Source organism: Haliotis rubra, unplaced genomic scaffold (assembly GCF_003918875.1).
Source record: "Haliotis rubra isolate DU_JTF1 unplaced genomic scaffold, ASM391887v1 Scf447, whole genome shotgun sequence".
Lineage (NCBI taxonomy): Eukaryota > Metazoa > Mollusca > Gastropoda > Lepetellida > Haliotidae > Haliotis > Haliotis rubra.
The window spans coordinates 611,572-632,747 of record NW_025767132.1 but is presented as its reverse complement, the minus strand read 5'-3'; the positions used below and the strand labels follow the sequence as shown (position 1 = coordinate 632,747).

The 21,176-nt window shown below is 41.2% G+C and overlaps 1 protein-coding gene across 1 annotated transcript; it reads left to right on the top strand.

Moving 5' to 3' along the window:
- The first annotated feature begins 296 nt into the window (after positions 1 to 296).
- On the top strand, positions 297 to 19,762 carry LOC124289703 (SNW domain-containing protein 1-like). Its single transcript, XM_046726331.1, has 14 exons — positions 297 to 374; positions 3,746 to 3,818; positions 4,423 to 4,497; positions 12,102 to 12,263; positions 12,726 to 12,925; positions 13,061 to 13,165; positions 13,427 to 13,496; positions 14,739 to 14,804; positions 15,122 to 15,238; positions 15,592 to 15,727; positions 16,085 to 16,184; positions 16,354 to 16,471; positions 17,119 to 17,276; positions 18,618 to 19,762. Exons 1-14 carry the CDS (start codon positions 358 to 360, stop codon positions 18,823 to 18,825), a joined length of 1,605 nt encoding a protein of 534 aa, XP_046582287.1. The 5' UTR covers positions 297 to 357; the 3' UTR covers positions 18,826 to 19,762.
- The last annotated feature ends 1,414 nt before the right edge of the window (positions 19,763 to 21,176 follow it).

Genomic DNA, 21,176 nt, shown 5'->3' with positions numbered 1-21,176 from the left:
GCAGTGCCAGAAATATCGTTGCATGGAGCTGAGTGTATGTCGACGCAAACGCTGTATAACTGCAATAGACAGTCAAACGGAAATTATGCGTTGGTTTTCACTAAGGCGTTGTCTACGTATCTTTTACATTTTCTCCATTGGTAAAAAAGGCGTTGTCTACGTATCTTTTACATTTTCTCCATTGGTAAAAATCACTAGCACTAAACACTTCTGCCCTAAGTAACAAAAGCTATAAATTGTTCAACTGGGCTACCGTCTATATATATATATCTCTAAATTTCATCTTTGCAAATGCCCTTGCGCATTCGAGCTGAGATACCGGTTATGTGAACGTAAAGGATACACAGGCGAAACAAAATGGCGTCCTTATCAAAGTAAGTGTTACCAGGAATCTGGGGTTAAGTTAGTGTTTCTGCATGTATTTGTTTTATAAATTTTGAACGAACAACTCTGTATTATTATTCCCACTTGCGGTAACACCTTAAACGATTATAAGTGACAGAAAAGAAAGACCAATGAAACCATGTGATGATGTGTTGTGATTGAGTAATTCCACATCTGCACGATTCCTTGATTTAGCGTTGGGGCGCCCGGGAATAGTTTATTTATATATGTAATACCCGGGTGATAATTCCTGTACTTAAAACTTGAAGAGAACTCATAGCTAACATCTGGAACTTGAAACGGTACCTCACTGGTAATTGTATGAAATATATAATGATCTGACCAGAGAACATCTAACATACAACAGTTAGCTCTAAGTATCCGTTAGCCTGATAGACAGACAAGTTACTTAGATTTTTAACAGAATTATTAGGAGTACTGCTCTGCTACTTAACCTATCACATGATACACTACAGCTGAAGGGGTCATTGTCATCACAGGTACCCCGGTGTCAGGGGTTTTCGACGACGTAAGACAAAAACGTAATTTTTATCTGTAATATCATTTAAAGTTTATATTTTACTAACCTAGAGTGATAAAGAATATATTCATCTATTTCACACATAAATATCAAGTGTTTCCTACAAAACTAGCATTGATGACGGTGGTGTTTGGAGCTTATAATCACTGGTATGGAATGCCGCACAGTTAAAAAAACCACGTTCCACACAACGATACACATTATCAGCTTCTCATGGAAATAATTTAATACAGTTGAAAAAATCGGTAAAACAATGTTTGAACGAACTTCAACAATAACACATAATGAAAGTCACAACTTGGGAAAGTTTATAGCATTTTCAATTAAAGATGAAATTGTTATGCCATTTTTCACTCACAAACTTATTCTTCTATGTGAGTGCAGTGGGGGCAATAGAAAGATGCGTGGTTCTCTCTAGCCCATTCAATAAGACTCAGCGAGACGTGACTTTTGTGACTATCATACAACACGAGTACAGGGTTGTCAGACGTGCGTTCAGGAATGAAGTTGACAAAGTGGTTCTTCATATAGGTAGAGAAAATGTATGTATTTGACCATCCACTGTCTGAGACAGCACCTTGAACTCCACGTAATGATCCATCCAACAATTCATCCAGCATGCGCTTTCCTGGGAAAACGAAAAATGGCGGGATCGTGTTTCCAGATGCGCTCACAGCTCCAAGCATAGTTACAGTCTGAGATTTACCAGTTGTGATTGCTTGCGGCTTGCAGTGATTTCCAGCAACTATTCTGGGTGGAACGACATCTGTAGACAGACCTTTCTCATCAATGTTCCACAGTGATTGTGGTTTGTCCCTAAGATTGTGTTTCTCAATTATCTTAGTTAGCTCTCTGAAATAGTTGTTGATGGCGTTTCTTGAAGCACACCGTGCTCGAACTGACATCCCCCCGCCGTGATGTTGCTGGAATATTTCTAAAAGCTGCACAAACTCAGTCAGTCTAACACTGCAAGAAGTCTGCAAAATAAAATAATGTCTGGTGTCTCACGGCGCATGCAAAAAATGTACCTTTCGGATTTTTTTTCGTTTCAGATTGTTAGGTGTTAATTTGGGCCTGATATGCGAGCCGTACTTTTCACTCCGCACAGCGAAGGATAGTTGTGATCATGTGACTTCCTATTTATAGATTGCCTGTCACTAGAAGACGACGGATCTTACTGAATTTTCGCTTGCTATTTTTTTTCATATAGGCAATTGATTTTTCATCTGAAGTGGTATTAACGATCTCAGGTACATAATATTGATTTTTGATTGCTTTTGATATAACTTACCCTCCGGATTTCCATTGTGAATAAAAAGTTTCACGACAGCGACTGGACATATGCCTTACCGATTACACTGCGCGTGCGCTCCAATCACACACATACTCTCGCGATATAGCGCAAGAATTGCAATCGTCGAAATTACCAGAACGAAGAATTCAGCTCGTGTTCGGATACTACAGATATGTATCCCAGGAGATGTACCCTAAACCAAGTCAAAATACAGAAATGTGCATGATACCGTAATCGGGGACAAGCACATATTCCACAACCGAAAACCAACTTGCATTTACATGAGTCATTACGTTTCAACGTGCAGTGTTGCATCCCTGTGCAATCGGTGAGCATGGGTTCCCATTATGGTACACCCAAATGATGTTTTTAGGTTTAACAGTGCCATACATGATCCCATGCTCGTGGATTTTACCAACGTGGCAAATGTGTAAGACCTTCCATTCTCTTCCCACAGAGGTTACTTGTCATATCTTCCTACGGACCTCTGTTCTAATAAGACCCTTTTATGGTGCGAGTGTTCAGGATTCTTGATTGGTTGCAATCAGATTTAGTTGTGCAGTCAGCAACGTTTTTTCAAAAGTGATCATTCGCAAGGTCTCGTAATTTCCGTATGCTTCGGGAAAACTAGAACCTCTTCCTCTGTGCGATGCAAGTCCTTGGCAGAGGAGGGATATTTGTGGCCCCACATTTGCTTGTATTAGTCAAGTTGGATCTCAGTTGATGTAACACATGTTCTGATTGGATAGAAGGAAGGGAGATAATTCGGTTGCGATTTTTTGCTGCTAGGGGATTTTGCGAGAACCGGGAAATATGACCGTATTAGAACAGAGGTTCGTAGGAAGATGTGACAAGTAACCTCTGTGGGAAGAGGATGAAGACCATTATGGCCTCAGGATTTCCTCCCACATCAAGGTGATTCGCTCTGATGTAAATGGAGGACTGTTCAATGTGGCATTAATGTGCTTGTCATTTAATGCAGCACTCTGCAATGTTCCATTTATATGGTGGCGGTCTGTAAATAATCGAATCTGGACCAGACAATCCAGTGATCAACATCATGAGCATCTATCTACGCAATAGGGATATGATGACGTGTCAACCAAGTCAGGATGCCTGATCACAAGATCCTGTTAGTCACCTCTTACAAGCATGGGTTGCTGAGGCCCAATTCTAACCCTAATCTTCACAGGTTCAAAGGGGTGGTGGCGGGGTAGCCTAGTGGTTAACGTGTTCGTTCATCACACCAAAGACTCAGGTTCGATTCGCCACATGGGCACAATGTGTGAATCCCACTTCTGGTGTCCCCCGCAGTGATATTGCTGGAATATTGTTGAAAGTGGCATAAAACTAAACTTGTTCACCCACTCAATGGTTTACAATGTACTATGAAATTGTGGGAATATTGCTGACTGTAGCCTAAAATAACAAACAGATCATATCAACAATGTCCATGATAATATACAGTGGAAATGATATCCTTTTCTTTGTCATTTGAACTTCATAAGCATTTGTTCTGTTTTCAGTATATTACCCGCCCCATCTCAGCGCATATACGATAGAGATGATGAAGACAGACAGTACAGGTCACAAATGCAGGTGATTGATTTCATGTTAATGATTTGTGATGTCCAGCAGTTCAGCTTGTTTTAATTGTCAATCACTGTAATAGATTATTCTAATGGTTGTTATTACTTTTTGTCATACATGTTTGTTCTGCTGATTGTTTTGCTATTTTGGTACAAAAGTGTACAACTACAAGGCACCTGACATTTTTTCAAATGGTAAATGACCTGGTAACCCTGGCATGTGGACTCCACACCTGTCAGTCAATATTGATACTATGTGTGCATTAACAAGTATAATTGTTCATGTAAAACGGGGGCGGTGGGGTAGCCTAGTGGTTAAAGCGTTGGCTCGTCATGCTGAAGACCCGGGTTCGAATCCCCACATGGGTACAATGTGTGAAGCCTATTTCTGGTGTCCCCCGCCGTGATGTTGCTGGAATATTGCTAAAAGCGGCGTAAAACCAAACTCAGTCAGTCAGTCATGTAAAACGATTACAGCCGTTATATATCTATGGATATGTGATTGCATTTTCCTTCAGAAATCATTAAAACAGTTAATCTAAAAAAGTTTTAAATATTATGCATATTGCTTGAATTAATTGAAAGTGTTTACATATCAATATATATATGTTAAGGTTACCCCTGTCACAAGCAAGAGAGCAGCCCCACCATATGGCCATAGGAAGGGATGGATACCAAGATCACAGGAGGTATGGACTTATGCTTATTGCATGTCATAATCAGTTTTCCAGATTTCCCTGCTGATACATTTAGTTAGTCCAAGATTTAATTGGATTATCCATATTTAAAGGAGATATACAGTACAAATATTAAATCTAATCGTTTATATAGTGTATAATAACAAGTATCTTGAAGAAGAAATTTTCCTCTAAAATTAATATTTGTTGTGTAAAAACTTAAAACTACTCGTATAGTGAAAATTACAGAGAAAATTACAATTTTTCCTTATCCTGACTCATGCTAAATGCTTGTCTTCTTCTTGCGAATGATAGTGGAATACTTGAAATCCCTTGAAGTTCCCTTCTAAAAAGTAGACGTAAAATCACTACTCACCCACTAGTAGTCTCCCTTGCCTCCTTTGGCACCCTTTTTGGTCACATGACCAGCCATGTTTGTCACTCTCTCCGTATGTTCACCCTTGAGGACGGTTGTGAGAGCACCTGGGTCCCTATACGGCACATGTCCTTGTCTTTTTTGGACCTTTACATCTAAATTATTGCTGTATACGGTTTTAGGATTGTATACTACTAATATGGTTTGGAATTATGTCCAAATTATACGTTGTTTGACATGTTTTTTCATCGTGTTTACATTTGATGAAAACTTGTATTCGTTGTAGGTACTGGCTGTCTGCGACTGACCCACATTTATTATGTCCTGATTGCACTACTTCATGTTCTTCCAGCTCTCACTGTAAACATTGTCAAAAATTAACCACTTTTGAATTTAATAATTACCTATTTTCCATTCATAGACTTGCAAAGGACTGGGTAAGAAGGTATTCACAAGTCATGTCTAAATGGAGTGATTGCGCTGATAACCGTGTGTTAACTACTGCTGCCGATGTTCATAATTCCAGTGACTTGCCGAGCGTTTTACAAGGGCAGGTCGCTGTTCCAGTGATGAACTCCGGAGCTAATAAGAAGAGATCGTCATCAACTGAGCTGGCCTCTTCGCAGACGAAGAAGACTAGATCATCTTCAACGCAGAAGAAGAAGGCTACAACCCCTAAGACTTCGTCGAAGTCTCTACGCAGATCAACGCAGAAGACTAGATCCTTCTCTACCGAGATTGTACCCCCGGAAGAAGCAGAAGTGAATGATGATCCCCCATCCTCATACCTGAAGTCACAGTCGTCAGCAAGAAGACGAAGCCTGCTTATACAGCTACATCAGCTACTATATCAACGCAGACATTGACAGAAGACCTTCTATCAATGCAGACATCGGGTACCAGAGATAGCAGCAGTGTCAACTCGTCACAAGTGCAGCGTACCTTAGAAGAGGCCTCATCGTTCTCAGAAGCATCATCAACCCTGCAGCAGTCTCAACATACGTCGCAGAACTTCAACCCGGGACTGTTTATACAACAGTTTACAGACCAGATGATGTCGGTGATGGAATGTCACTTCGTGCAGGAGAAAGCTGCTACGAAGACCACTACAGTGACTACAAGCCTGCGCGAAGGTTCAGCAGCCTCTCCAACGCACCTGGATGAAGAGGAAAGCCTGCGCAAAGGCTCACGCACCCGACAATCTTCCCCGTCTGAAGCTAGGAGCCTGGACAACGCTACCAACGTCAGCTCAGCCTTAGACCTCCCTGAAGGAGCCGCTAAGAATTCTCCATGCAGAAGCAGATCGAAGCGTTCTCCAGAACCCTTCAGACGTCGTAGATATGGATCGTCATCACAATCGGACTCAGACTCACATCGGGAACCTGCACACGGGCACTCCACATCTCACAGAGGGGAGACTACACCTAAGAATCAACCTTCACGAAGGCCTAGAGAGAGATCTCAAGACTCCAGGAGGGATACACGATCACATCGGGATCGTTCACCTGCGCGCAGCTCGACGTACAGATCTTCATACAGAGACTCACGTCGTCATGGATCTTCAGATCGGGAGATGTCTAATTCGGATGAAGAAGGTGAAGTCATATTCTCCGATGCGGAAGTAACCTCATGGATTGCTAATGGCCTGGACCTAGCTTCACCTTCCAAGGCTACCAAGTTCCAGAATCAACATATCCCGACGTTCAACGCCAGGAGATTCCCCTTACATCACATGGAACCCTTCCTGAAGGCACCAGAGATTGATGAGGACTACAAGATTATCAACGACTCCCGCTATAGAACTTACAAGATAGAGGACAAGAAACTAGCACAACTGGATACGACTACTAGACGTACCTTTTTCGGACTAGCCAGGTCTAGGGCTATCAACGAAGCACTCATCTCGAAGTTCAAGAACTCCACTGCCGAAGACAACTGGATGATAATCTCTGCTCTAATGACTCAGAAAAAGGACCACCAGTTTATGTCGGAGCATCTAGCATCGACATCAGCGGGCCTGACTCTCCTGAGGAGACAAGGATTATTGTCAGCGTGCACCTGGAGTGAGTGGTTTACCAAGTCCTTATACAGAGCCCAATGGTCAGCATCATCCATCTTTGGAGGAGGAATTGAAGAAGTCGCTAAAGAGGTTACACATGAATCAAGGGAGGTCATGATGATTAAGTCCATAGATACCTTGGCAAATGTGATTCGCCAGACGTCCCAGTGCTACTCCAACAAATCCAAGTTTGCAGGAGTCCAGAGAGCCAGAGAAAAGAAATATTCCAACTCGAGAGGAGGAAGATGTTCTTTTCGTCGCCCAACCGGAGCCCCCAGAAGCAACCCTGGAAGAGGCTCAGCACCCAGAGTTTCCAGGGGAACCAAGCGCTGAAGGCCAGGTTTGGAACGACTGGAGTCTTCCACCCCCAGCCGTTCCCATACAACCTTCGACAGTAGGTGGCCATCTACAACGGTACTGGGAGAATTGGGGAATAGTACAGGACGATTACGCATCCCAGATACTACGCAGAGGATACAAGATACAGTTGGAAGCCACTCCCGCCGCTTACAAGCAACCCACTGGCCTTCAACTACGCAGCCGACCAGACAGAGAAACTGGACGACTCAATCAAGACTCTACTCGACAAAGATGCAGTCGAAGAGATAAATCAAGATCACATCACGCCCAGTTTTTACTCCCCAATTTTCCTAGTACCGAAGAAAAATTGCAAGGAGAAGTTTCGGCTCATCTACAACATGAGGAAGTTCAACCAGGAGTATCTCCGCAGACCAGCAAAATTCAAGATGATACATCTTCCTCAGCTCCGACATCTCGTTCGTCCGTCAGACTATCTAGCCAGCATAGATCTACAAGATGCTTACCTACACATCCCAATACATCCAGACTCAAGGAAATACCTAAGATTCCTTTTGAAAGGACATCAATTCCAGTGGAAGGTTCTACCGTTTGGAATATCGTCGGCCCCCTGGTTGTTTACTCGAGTGACCAAGCCCATCGTCACGTATCTACATCGTCGAGGTCTACGCAGTGCTTTTTACCTGGACGACGGAATTCAAGTTCATCAAGATCCCAGTCAACTCAGACTGCAACTAGACTTCACCATCAGGCTTCTCACTCAGTTAGGATGGCTGGTAAATCTCCTCAAGTCGGAACTGGAGCGAAACAGGATCTTCAATTTCTAGGAATACGACTCATCACGCCAGTGAATCGCATAGTCGTCCCAGAGGATCGTTGGGTCAAGATACAACATATGATATCTGAAGCAATGCTCTCTCCGTTGACACTACGTGCTTGGCAAAGCATGCTCGGTCTCCTCACCTCAGCACAAGACATGACTCGCAGAGGGAGATTACAGCTGCACCCACTACAAATATTTGTGAATGCCCATCTCGACAGTTTGGATCCACTGATACTACCGGACAGTAGGGGTGGGTATTGCAGAGAATTTTCATATTGCGATATATTGCGATGCGAAAGCATGTATTGCGATATAAATTGCAATATATTGCATGAAGTATTTTAAAACAAAAAAACTACTTATAATCGAGTTAATTCTTGATTTATAGAGCAAAAACACAACAAAATCACTAGGCTTGATTAAGCTTTAATAACAACTTTTAATCATGATAAAATAAAAATGTGAATAATATTTGGCACAAATGAAACAAGGACATATCCGAAGATTTCCAAGTGTTACGAAGTTTTCCGAATGCAAGTCAAAATACCGGTTTTCGATCAGCGTATCGCAATACGTATCATTTTCATGTCTGAACCGGTTATATTGCGCAGCCCTACCGGACAGCCTGAAACCATACCTCCTATGGTGGACTCAGAAGTCGAATGTTTGCGGAGGAACCTTTTTGTCAGAGCTGGTTTGCAATACTCATCTCTACGTGTGGATGCATCACTACAAGGATGGGGTGCTCACCTCGACAACGAAGTGGCAGCAGGGAAGTGGTCGAGTCAGGATCAAAGTCTGCACATAAACCTGTTGGAGATGAAAGCAGTGATCAATGCTTTACAACACTGGTCCAGCATAGTAAGGAACACAAGGCTCACAGTCCACACGGACAACTCCACAGTAGCGTTCTACATCAACAAACAAGGATCAACAAGATCAACAAGTTTGCTACAACTCAGCTTTCTCCTGTTCAGCATCGTCGACAACCTGAACATCTACATGAAGGCAGGCCACATTCCAGGAGCAAAGAATGTCATAGCAGACGCCCTATCTCGTCCACTACAACCATCCCCGACGGAATGGATGTTACATCCAGAAGTGTTCCGGTTCATCATACAGACAGTAGGATCTCTGCTGATAGACTTCTTTGACAAAGTTCAACAAACAACTACCAACATTCGTCTCACCAATTCTGGATCCTCAGGCATAGGCAACAGATGCTCTAAGCATCTCATGGGAAGGACTAAACGCTTACCCGTTTCCACCTCCAGCACTACTACCACAAGTAATACAGAAAATCAAGCAGACGACAACGTTGCAACTGATTTTGGTCGCGCCCTATTGGCCAGCGAGGGTATGGTTTCCCATCCTCATACAAGAACTCAGAAGTCCAACCCTGAAACTACCAGAGTGGCCGAACCTGCTCGTCCATCCACACACCAAGCAAGCTCACGGGAATCCGGCATTGTTCCAGCTACATGCTTGGAGCGTGTCAAAGCTTGCCTGAAGACCAGAGGGTACTCTGCCAGAGCAGCAAAAGCAGTGACACTAGCTCTATGCAGATCAACTCGCAACTTGTACAACGACAAGTGGCAGAGATTTGAACACTATGCAACGAGGAAAGGCTTTACAGCGGGTAAAGGCAACCCATCCTCAAGTGGCGGAATACCTGTGCCATTTGCGACAGACGATACACTTAAAAGGTTCAACACTCTCACCTGGCTGCTCTAAGCACAATTATCACTATGAAGACGGGTGTCAAGCTGACCAAAGATACTGGCACTACTATACTCGTTCAAGTTGGAAGACCAACAAAAAAATTCAAGGCTCCTGCCTGGGATCTCAACGTAGTTCTACAACATCTCACCAGTGACGCCTAGGAGCCTCTAGAACGGACATCCTTTGAACTACTGATACAGAAAACGCTGTTCCTGATCGCCCTAGCAACAGCGGCACGGATGTCAGAAATACATGCTCTGAAAAAAACACGATTTGAATCAAGACATCGTGACATCATACATCTAGGACTGAGATGGAACTTTATTGCCCGGCCAGCCTGGCAGACAGTTCCACATCCCAGCACTCTCTACAGTCCTTGGGCCACAGGATGCACAGTATTTATCCTTATGCCCTGTCATAGCACTAAAAGTCTACCTACAAAGTACAAAAACAAGGAGACGAAAATTCAAGCGCCTATTCATCCCCTTATCCACTGAGATGCCCACGGACAACGATAACGATATGGATGAGAGCCGCTATACTAAGGGCCTACAAAGCAGCAGGACTTGAGCCTCCACGAGCCTCCAATCCCCTCAAAGTCAGAGCCCTGGTGTCTACACTTGCTCTGCATGGAAACTGCTTGATTACAACAATAATCGAGGGCTGCTTTTTGAAATCGGACGGAGTGTTTGCCAACCACTACCTAAGAGACATTGCCACCGAAGACGTCTCAGGCATTCACCAGTTTGGGCCACTTGTTGTAGCACAACAACTAACGGTTCGACAAAGGGGCTGAGAAAAATCTCACCCTTTTATCACGTGACTTGTGAAAACCAATGCTCTGGAGAGCAAATGGTTAAAGTCCATGCACACGTCTAATGGACCATCAACAGCCAAATATAGAGGAGGAATTCTGATTGTGGCAAAGATTCACTGACAGATCAAATTCCTGAACTCCCTCAGAACTTGGTAGACAAGGGTGGTCATGGGCTGTTAGCAGGCTACCCATGTAATTGCAGTGTTCACGAATAGCGTCTGACCCTCTGACAAATCCGGCAGATTCGCCAACGGTCAGACAGAAGTCAGACTACCCGCCGGCCCCAGTGTCTGACTGTATATTTCACAATGACTTTGACTGAAGTTGTTTTATGTGACATGTGACACTTATTTGCTGTTTATAAATCTTATGTTTGTTAATAATTTCAATGTCAATTATAAGAAATATTTAATCTGAAATGTGTGTTTAATTTTATTCCATGGGTCCTGTGCATTTTTAATAAGTCAGACAGACATCTGAAACTTACAAGACCCAATGTCCTGTGACTTTGAAACACCATTCGTGAACACTGTCATTACCTGACACTTCCTGGCCCAACTGTGCAACCCATCTTTGTTACTGACAGGCTCAGGACAGGCTAGCATGAGTGATAGACCCTGTACTTGTATAGGACATACTTGTACATGAAGAAGGGTCGCATCTCCACTTGATGCGTGCATCAAGAGATGGAGTTGCAATTGATAACTAATGGAACATTAGTATATCTAAAATCCACACGAAAATGTCAGAAGTTTCGGAAGAAAGACTCATCAGAGGGAAGTTGGAAGAACAGAATCAACAGCAGTGCCATCATAAGTTCCCATGGGGGGTAATACAGGACGTAAATCAACAGCCAGTAAATCCAGGAAGTGGCCTGAGCCACCACCGATTCCGACGGATTCTGCAAGCATTGAGCATGAGTCAGGATAATGTAATTTTCTGACTAAAATTGATATTTTATACTTATCCTGACTCATGAGGTCAACCCTCCCAACCTCCCCTCTCAGGGCACTCTGGATTTCCCTGTAAATCCGGATGTTGGGCGTACATACGGAGAGAGTGACAAACATGGCTGGTCATTTGATGCAAAAGGACGCCAAAGGAGGCAAGGGAGACTACTCGTGGGTGAGCGATGATTTTACGTCCGCTTTTTAGAAGGGAACTTCAAGTGATTTCAATTGTTCCACTATCATTCGCAAGAAGAAGGAGACAAGCGTTTAAGCATGAGTCAGGATAAGTATAAAATATCAATTCTATTCAGAAAATTACATTATATTATATAAACAATGAATTCAATGCTGCCCTCACAATTCTAAATATAATGACTACTTATGGTTATTGCTGTGACAAATCAAAACTGTCAACATGGGTGTTCCATATTGTGCATCAATCACTTAACTACAACTTTGTCTTCGTGAATAATTATTCGTATTCATTACCCAATATTCATGACACATATCATATTCGCCACATCGTTGCAGCCCTATTGTTTACATTGCAGGATTTTGGTGATGGGGGTGCCTTCCCAGAAATTCATGTAGCTCAGTATCCTCTTGGGATGGGTTTGAAAGAAACCACATCCAATTCTTTGGCTGTGTCACTTGATCAGCATGGAAAGATCAAGTATGATGCCATTGCCAGACAAGGACATGGCAAAGATAAGGTGAGCAGACATAGGTATAAATGACAATTTGTAATCTTAGAATAGGTTGTCATTTCTGTAATTTATAGAATTATTTTAATGATTTTACTGCCAATGTAACTGGGACATTTCATGATTTTAATCAAAGTTTGAAAGGAAATTATTTTGCATTTTTAACATCATCAAATTTTAGAAAAATATTCAGGACGTTCATGATTACTGTCAGATTATGTCCAAGAAATTATACTGATCTGAAATGCTGGATGTAAGCAAGACAAACTTATCTTAATACTTATCTGTATCCTTGTGATTCTTAATGATAAATATGGACTAAGCTCCGCTTTGGCTGAACTATTGTCAAGGTTATTTGCCCTTACGCTACTTCATGTCAATGTTACTGTATTGGGTAAAACTACATGTATTTGAAATCGGTGGATCTGTGAATGAGATGGTGTACATATTTTATGTTCTTTTTCACCCTAGGTGATTCATTCCCGTCCTGGTGACTTGGTGCCAAAGATGATTGATGAGGATGACCCTGATCTGCAACGTCCAGATGAAGAGGCTATTGAGGACACAACAGAGAAGACGAGGCAGGCTTTATCCAAGCTGGTATCCAGCAAGATATCAGCTGCCATGCCAGTCCGGCATGCAGAGAAACAGGCACCTGCTCAGTATATCAGGTACTGTTGACAAGCTCATGACTATTTCCATTGACTGTCATTTAAAAGAGTTAAATGGCTGTTATAGTTCTTGGGAATTCTTACGGATGTTGGATATGGTGAATCTATTTGAACCACTGGTGTTGTATGTTTCAGGTATACTCCATCTCAACAGGGTGTGGCATTTAACTCCGGGGCCAAGCAGAGGATCATCAGAATGGTGGAGGTGCAGAAAGATCCCATGGAACCACCAAGATTTAAGTATGACATTGTTTGGTGTTATTGTTATATATGGTTTTGTTTTCAAGAATGTTGACCCCAGAAAAGCAAGCAAGACAATTGAAAACAAGTACCACTTTTGTGATTCTTTCACATTCCAATACAAATGCTTTTGATGTTGATATTTAAAGTGTTTTAGAAATCAGTGGCTTCAGAGCACTCTGTGTCTGAAAGAATGATACTGATGTTGAGTATTGTTCAGTCGACAGAGGTTAGTACTAAGTGTGTATATTCATGTTTCAGAGTAAACAAGAAGATCCCTAGGGGTCCTCCTTCACCCCCAGCACCCGTGATGCACTCCCCTAACAGAAAGGTAAATATACAAATATAGGTCCTCAGTGTGTACAAAAATAGTTACCTTGCCTCACACATAAATGTCGTTTTCTGATTGGCTGAGCGCTCTTCTATTATTTTTAATGTATCCTGCTTACAAGCAAGTAACATTTTCTATGTGAATGCCGAACTCATTGGATACTTTGTAGTAGTAATTCTTTATCTCGAATAACATTGAATCACGTATGGTGTACGGAAATTACACGTTTTGCAAATTGATGGAAGGGAGATAACTCTAAATTTGTTTTTCTTGTTGTCTGGTACTCAATGCTATGATCCGATACCGATGCTTCAATCAGTTCAAAATTACCATTGAGGTGTTCGGCAAGATAAATTCGGGCTCAGGGAACATAAACAAACATCGAGGGTACATCAGCCCATGCCCCCATCGAGACCAGTGAACAACTTACAATATAACTGTACTATAATTGTCCCCACCGCAACACGGAACGGGGGACTATGTATTCAGCGGTGTCCGTACGTACGTCCCGATTCTTGTTAACACGATATCTCATGAACTGTTGTACCTAATGTCTTCAAATTTGGTGACAGCCTACATTGTGAGATTATGCAGACACCAGTCGATTTGGGTGACCTTGACCTTATTTTCAAGGTCACCACCACACTGACCACTTTTCAAACTGTTGTTAGCGTGATATATCATGCACTGTTGTACCAAGTGTCTTCAAATTTGGTGACGGCTTACATTGGGGGATTACGCAGACACCAGTTTATTTTGGTGACCTTGACCTTATCTTCAAGGTCACCATGACACTTTGCACGCTTTTAACTCTTGTGAACGCGATATTTCATGGACTGTTGTACCCAATGTCTTCAAATTTGGTGACAGTATACATTGGAGGATTACGCAGACACCAGTTGATTTTGGGTGACCTTGACCTTATCTTCAAGGTCACCACGATACTTTGACCACTTTTTTAAGGCGATATAAAACATTGCACCCAATGTTTTCAAGTATGTTGACAGCCTACATTGGGTGATTATGCAGACACCAGTCATTTCAGGCATCTTGTATGTGACCCCCCCCAAAAAAGTAGTAAATATAGATATTCCATTCTTTAGCGGCGGGGGACATTGCCATATCAGTGGCAAACACTTGTTTAATGATGTATTAGTGATGCAAATGCAGCTTTGTCCTAAAATTTATTAATCTTGAAATATATATGATAGTATGATATGTTATGAATTTTCTTCTCTTCAGGTTACAGTTAAAGAACAACAAGAGTGGAAGATTCCTCCCTGTATCTCTAACTGGAAAAACAACAGAGTAAGTAATTGAATTGCCATGTAGACCTCTTTGTGCCCTTACATCTTCAATACAATTTCTTGAGTTCCCTGCTATGATATTGCTAAAAGTGACGTAAAACCAAACTCATCCCTTATGTCTTCATATATCCTCAGCATTCACACTTCAGAGAGCAATGACACAAGCATCTCTTTTTTTAAGTCCTAAGTACTGTTTACTTGAAACTTGAACTAACTGCTGAAAATATGAATGACTCAACCTTCAACATAACCAGTTTATGCTTCTCTGTTTGTGTGTTTGGATTGTGTTCAACAGTTCAATATTTTGTTCACTTTCAGGGTTATACTATACCTCTAGACAAACGTCTGGCTGCTGATGGCCGTGGTTTGCAGGGAGTCCACATCAATGAGAACTTTGCCAAGTTGGCTGAAGCTTTGTATATTGCTGATAGAAAAGTGAGTCTTCTTATGTCCATGTCCCTCTTCGGCTTCAGCTTTGCATGTCAACATACACATGAACAGTCTTTATAGTTAAAGACCCACATTGACCCACAGATATAAGAGCAAACATAATTGTTAGTTGTGGTTACATTTGTGTGATGGAAGATTATGGACTGAAAGCTGGAATATTGTTGACACGTGTAACGTTACGTTCACTCACTGATTGGTGAGAATGCTGGTCATAAATTGGTCATTAAAATTCATGGCAAAACATTATTAAGATTAACATACTTTTGCAGATCTTTCTCTATCAGATAGCATGTGGGTTTGTACCTCTGTGTGCCTATGTAGTATTGAATATGTTTCAGGCTAGAGAGGCAGTTGAGATGAGAGCTCAGATCGAGAAGAAGATGGCTCAGAAGGAGAAGGAGAAGAAGGAAGAGAGCCTTAGAATGCTGGCCCAGAGGGCAAGGGAGGAGCGGGCAGGAATACGGAGAGCTGATGGTGAGAAATACTTGCTGTGGTTTGCATGTAGGCAACAGCATACACTTAAGATGTCTGTTCTGGGCATTTGAAATGGTGCAAGTGAAAATGCAAGAAATTCATGTTATGAGATGTGAAATTGCAGAAGGGCTTCTGGAGACAAAATTACTCCTATATCAATGATCAGTGACATTTACTGTGATCCATTACTTAAGATTTACAAAACTTTCTAGGGGGGGTTGACACCATTGCATATATTCATTGGTCTACAACAACCAGTCCCTGCAGAAGCTTTTCACTAGTCTCAGACTAGTCTAGTGGCCATGTCTTTCACTGTAAGGTTGGGTTGTTCTTTTTTAATATTTTACTCTTCTTCAGAACGGGATGAAGAAGAAGTTGAGAGAAATGAACTGAGACGAGACAGACAGAAGGAGAGGCAGAGAGACAGGAATCTAGCTAGGGCAGCCCCAGATAAGAGGTAACAGTCAGATTAACTGAATTGATTGTACATTAAAGCTTAATTAGGGAGTGATTGTTGAAATTATCTTTGCTAATTTACACCAGCATGGTGATATTTGATTTGAACCCAAATTTGAGCACACAATGTTTTTACATATCAATGATATAGTGTTGTCTGTGTTGTGTAGATCACGCATTCAGAAGGAACGTGAACGTGACATCAGTGAGAAAATTGCTCTGGGATTGCCTAATGCTGGAGGATCTCAAGAAACACAGTTTGATCAAAGACTCTTCAACACAAACAAGGTATGTCAAAGTACAGAATTGACAGCTTCGCTTAAGCATGTTTTGAACTAAATCTCATGTTGAAATCAGTTTCTTATCCTCATATATTTCAAGTATGTAAGGATTTATTGTGGAATAGTTTAACATGGTGCATACCATTGATTGTATCATGATAGGGAGGTGATCAAAGGAATCTGTTATCTAATACACACAAGAATGTGTGTTATAATTGGTTGTTCTATTGTCCCTCTATTTCTTTTGGAAGACATGCAAATTAGTTTCCATTGTCAGTACATATTTCTTTTTGTTGTAATGGTAAAGCAGTTCTTATTAACTTGACCTTTATTTACCATTGTGAGCGAATAACAAAGTTTATGGTGACACTTCTCTTGAAACAGGTCAAATGGGTCTTGCACCATTTGTGTTTATAAGTTACAGGTATATTTCATCTTTGATTTGTGGTAAATGACAAGGAATTGTTTGTGATTTGCAGATAGATCTTGGTTTCTTATTTATTTGTTGTTGTTTTTTCATAGTACTGGGAAGTAAACAGAATCACAACAGTTTGCATCATATGCCTCCCTGGTAGACTTTACTATGTTATTTCATCAACAGTCTGTAAGCATATTGTATGTGTCATGTGTGACATGTGAGTGTGGTGTTTCTAGGGTATGGACAGTGGCTTTGGTGATGATGAGGCATACAATGTGTACGACAAGCCGTGGCGTGAGGAAAACAGCATAGGCAACCAAATCTACCGACCATCCAACAGGAAGGACAAGGATCTGTATGGAGAGGACTTTGACACCCTTATGAAACAGAAAAGGTCAGAATGATTGTTGTTCACCTCTGAGGTGAAGGGTTCACTGTCATCATCCAGGGTAAGGGGAAAGTCTTTGGCTAGCCTCCCGAATGTGGTGAACTGAAGGCTGACTGTTCACCCCCATCGTCCAGGGTTAAGGGAAAGTCTTTGCCTGGCCTCCAGATGTAGTAAAGGGAAGGCTGACAGTTCACCTTCATCGTCCAGGGTTAGGGGAAAGTCTTTGGTTGGCCTCTAAATGTAGTGAACGGAAGGCTGAGTGTCCACATTTTATAAACAAGGGTGAGTGGAGAGTCTTTGGCTAGCTTTTAACTGTTCACCTCAGTAAAACCGAGTTGGGGAAAGAACATGGGTATCCTCTAACTGTGGTTAAGAGAAACACAGTGAGAAAGTTTGAGATTTATGGCTTTTCTTATATGAGTTCCAGTTGTGAAGCTTAGGCATGGTTTTGATTTAGTGTGTTCCTCATGAATAATGGAGTAATAGCATGCAAATATACTCAACTTAATGTGATACTATAAGAAATGATGCACTTTGTCAAATGGATAGTTTGGTGGAGTACGGAACTCCCAAAACTTTCAAAGTAAAATGTAAATTTACCATATTTTAAACATAGTATCTTTGTTCTTTTAACTGCCGGCTAAATTTTCCTACAATCGTCATCTGCTGAAGGGATGGTGTAAATCCAGCTAGGGTCCATGCAGGGAGCAAAAGTTATCTAAGTCCCCATGGTTCCTAGTATGGTGATCTACCTTCAGTTGTTGGCGATCTATAGCCCGTCTTTTATACTGTATTGGGGGCGGTGGGATAGCCTGGTGGTTAAAGCGTTGGCTCATCACCCCCGAAGACCCGGGGTGGGCACAATGTGTGAAGCCCATTTATGGTGTCCCCCGCCGTGATATTGCTGGAATATTGCTAAAAGCGGCGTAAAACTTAACTCAGTCAGTCAGTTATACTGTATTGTCTTCTTTAATTGGAATGTTTTAGCTTTGCTCGCTAGTTTTATATTCATAGCTGTGATTCTCTAGTATTTTTACTGTCCATCATTGACAGGTTTTAATCTTCAAAGTATTTTCACTATTTATTGTATAAATTGTTTTCGTCACGATATGGCTGAGATATTGCCGATGTGACGTTAAATATTAACTCACTCACTCACTAGTTTGGTGGATGGTCAGAGCTTGAGGATGTGGTCAAGTAATCTGAGGAAAAGTAAAAGGAAAAGTAATCTGAGGAAAAGAAAAAGGAAAAAATGCATATGGTCCTGAACAAAATGGCATAAGTGGTCGTTTTTAATGTTTGATGTAGCCTGTTCAGGAGGTAAGTGTTTCTTTGCTTATTTTATAGATTCGTCCCAGACAGGGAGTTCGAGGGCACTGACAGAAGTCGGCGCCGTGATGGGCCAGTGCAGTTTGAACAGGATGTGGAGGAGGACTTGTTCGGTCTTGACAAATTCTTCACAGAGGCTAAGAGGGGTCAGAAGCGTGCTGGAGATGACTCTAGGTCTAGTAGGGACTATGAATCCAGCAAGAGCAAACAAAAGCGGAGAGAATAAGCTCTAAGGAGCAAATGGGAATGAGATCAAGACTTATTCCACAAGCAGCATTGCAAATGTGATTAGCATACATGTTCCAGTCTTCAATATGGATGAACAGGGATTAGAAACACATTCTCATTTTTACTTGATCAGGTAGGACTTCAGGACTGTCAGGGAGGGAAATCTAATTACTGTATTTTCATACTAGTGGAGAAGAATGCATGTCTTGTGTCTGAATGGAATACGATATGTGCATCATCATTTCATATAGAGACTAGTTAAATTGTCATTCAGAAAGGTAAAATGCCTATATACTTTTAGCTTTAATGAGCCAATGTTAACTGGAGCAAGTGATCAGATGAAAAAAATATTAAATTATTCTTTACTTCAACATTATTGAATGTTTGTTTTGCCATACATTATGCATTTTCAAACAATTTTGTATTGTAACATTGACTTCAATGATTCAAGTGAAAAAATTAACGTTTGGTCTATTGTGCTTTTGTGTACTTCATTTATCTGCTCTTGAAATACCTTTCAAGAAAAAGGTACTTTAAAATCCAGACTGAATAAGTACATAGGTACATGCCTTTCATTTCCAAAGCCCCTCGACTTGTTATATATCATATGGAAGCATGTGCAATGTATGTAAAATGACTTTCAGATTGTCAAATCAGAATTGTTTTATCACTGTATACAAGGAGATGTCATGTGTGATTCCTGTAAATAGGATATCTCTTGTTTTGTGTATGTGTTTTTACCATGTTTCAGAATACATTTGGCGGTAATGACTGGTTTTACTTATAAGGGTATATTCAATAATTGAGAACATGCCGTCCAGTTATTTTACAGAATAGCTGCACGTCACCCAAGAAACTAGAACCGAAACAATTTTATTTCTCATGAAAATGTAACCCATGAAAATGATATTGTGAATAAACAAGTGAATGTACAATGCTTTTTGTTTGTGATGTTGGTTTGTTTGGACTATGTAAGGGTTAGAAAAACTATTCTTGTAACACCTGTGCAAAATGGCATATACCAGTGATATACTAGATGTTAGACAAGAAAACTTTATAATGTTTCAAATGTCCCATCATGACCTGACAGAAAAATAGCCTGTGTTGAAGACACAAAAATAACAGCAGCTGATGTAATACATTCATAAGGTGCCTTCCAACATGGATAGCTGCTTGGCGGCTCTAGCACAAAACCATTATCCCAGTCAATGGATCAGCATGCACTTATATTTCATTCCCAACTCGCTGGTGCCTCTGAATTTAGAACAATTCACATAACCATCTCACCCTTTCACTACTTGCTGAATATAGGCATATTTTACACAAAGCGTCAATCCATACAAGACACCACTTTTGATATCTCTCAGACTGGGACACTGAAGCAAGATCTAGCACTGGAACAGTGTAAATTCCATGAGCATATTGTGCCAATTTTGGCTATAAGGATTGCTGGGTTCTGTTTTTTCATCGGGTGTTTCTTTGACCCATAACACTCTAAACATGCTCTGTCGGGCAGGACACTTTTGTGATGATGCTTTTAGGGGGCACCCATTTTGTTCTGGGGAGGTAGAGGGTTAATTAATTTTGTACACATGTACTAGGGATGTCAGCAGTTTTGTACCTAAAAATAATGGGAAGGGGGGACTTACTTTCTACATACATACATACATACATACATACATACATACATACATACATTTCTGGCTTTTTATCCCACCGGCATGTAATGCGGTGGGATATAGTCGTCGCCTCGTCCGTCCTGTCCGTCCGTCCGTCCGTCCGTCCGTCCGTAATCATTTTGTTTCCGGAGCATAACTCAAAGACCGTTCGATATTTTTCAACCAAAATTGGTAGATATGTCAAACATAACCTAAGGTGGTGCCTTTTGCTATTTACAGATTATTGTCATTTTTATTTTTCTCGGTTTCCATGGAAACGTTTTGGACTTAGTCTTAAAGAAGGGTGGGCTTCGTTTCCGGAGCATAACTCAAGAACCATTCAGTATTTTTCAACAAAACTTGGTAGATATATCAAACAGATCCTAAAGTGGTGCCTTTTGCTATTTGCAGATTTTTGGGAATTTTAATTTTCCCGGTTTCCATGGAAACATTTTGGACTTAGTCTCAAAAAGTAAGGATTGCTTTCGTTTCCGGAGCACAACTCAAAAACCGTATAATATTTTTCAACAAAACTTGGTAGATATATCAAACAGATCCTAAAGTTGTGCCTTTTGCTATTTGCAGATTTTTGGCATTTTTATTTTTCCCGGTTTCCATGGAAACGATTCGGACTTAATCCCAAAAGTGAGGGGTGGGCTCTCTATATCTTTCAGCAAAACTTGGCAGATAT

Excerpts from the sequence above, each read along its gene's own strand:
- LOC124289703 (XM_046726331.1), top strand. Across the intron at positions 12,264-12,725 it reads AAGGACATGGCAAAGATAAG|GTGATTCATTCCCGTCCTGG; the intron begins GTGAGCAGACAT and ends TTTTCACCCTAG. Across the intron at positions 12,926-13,060 it reads GCACCTGCTCAGTATATCAG|GTATACTCCATCTCAACAGG; the intron begins GTACTGTTGACA and ends TGTATGTTTCAG.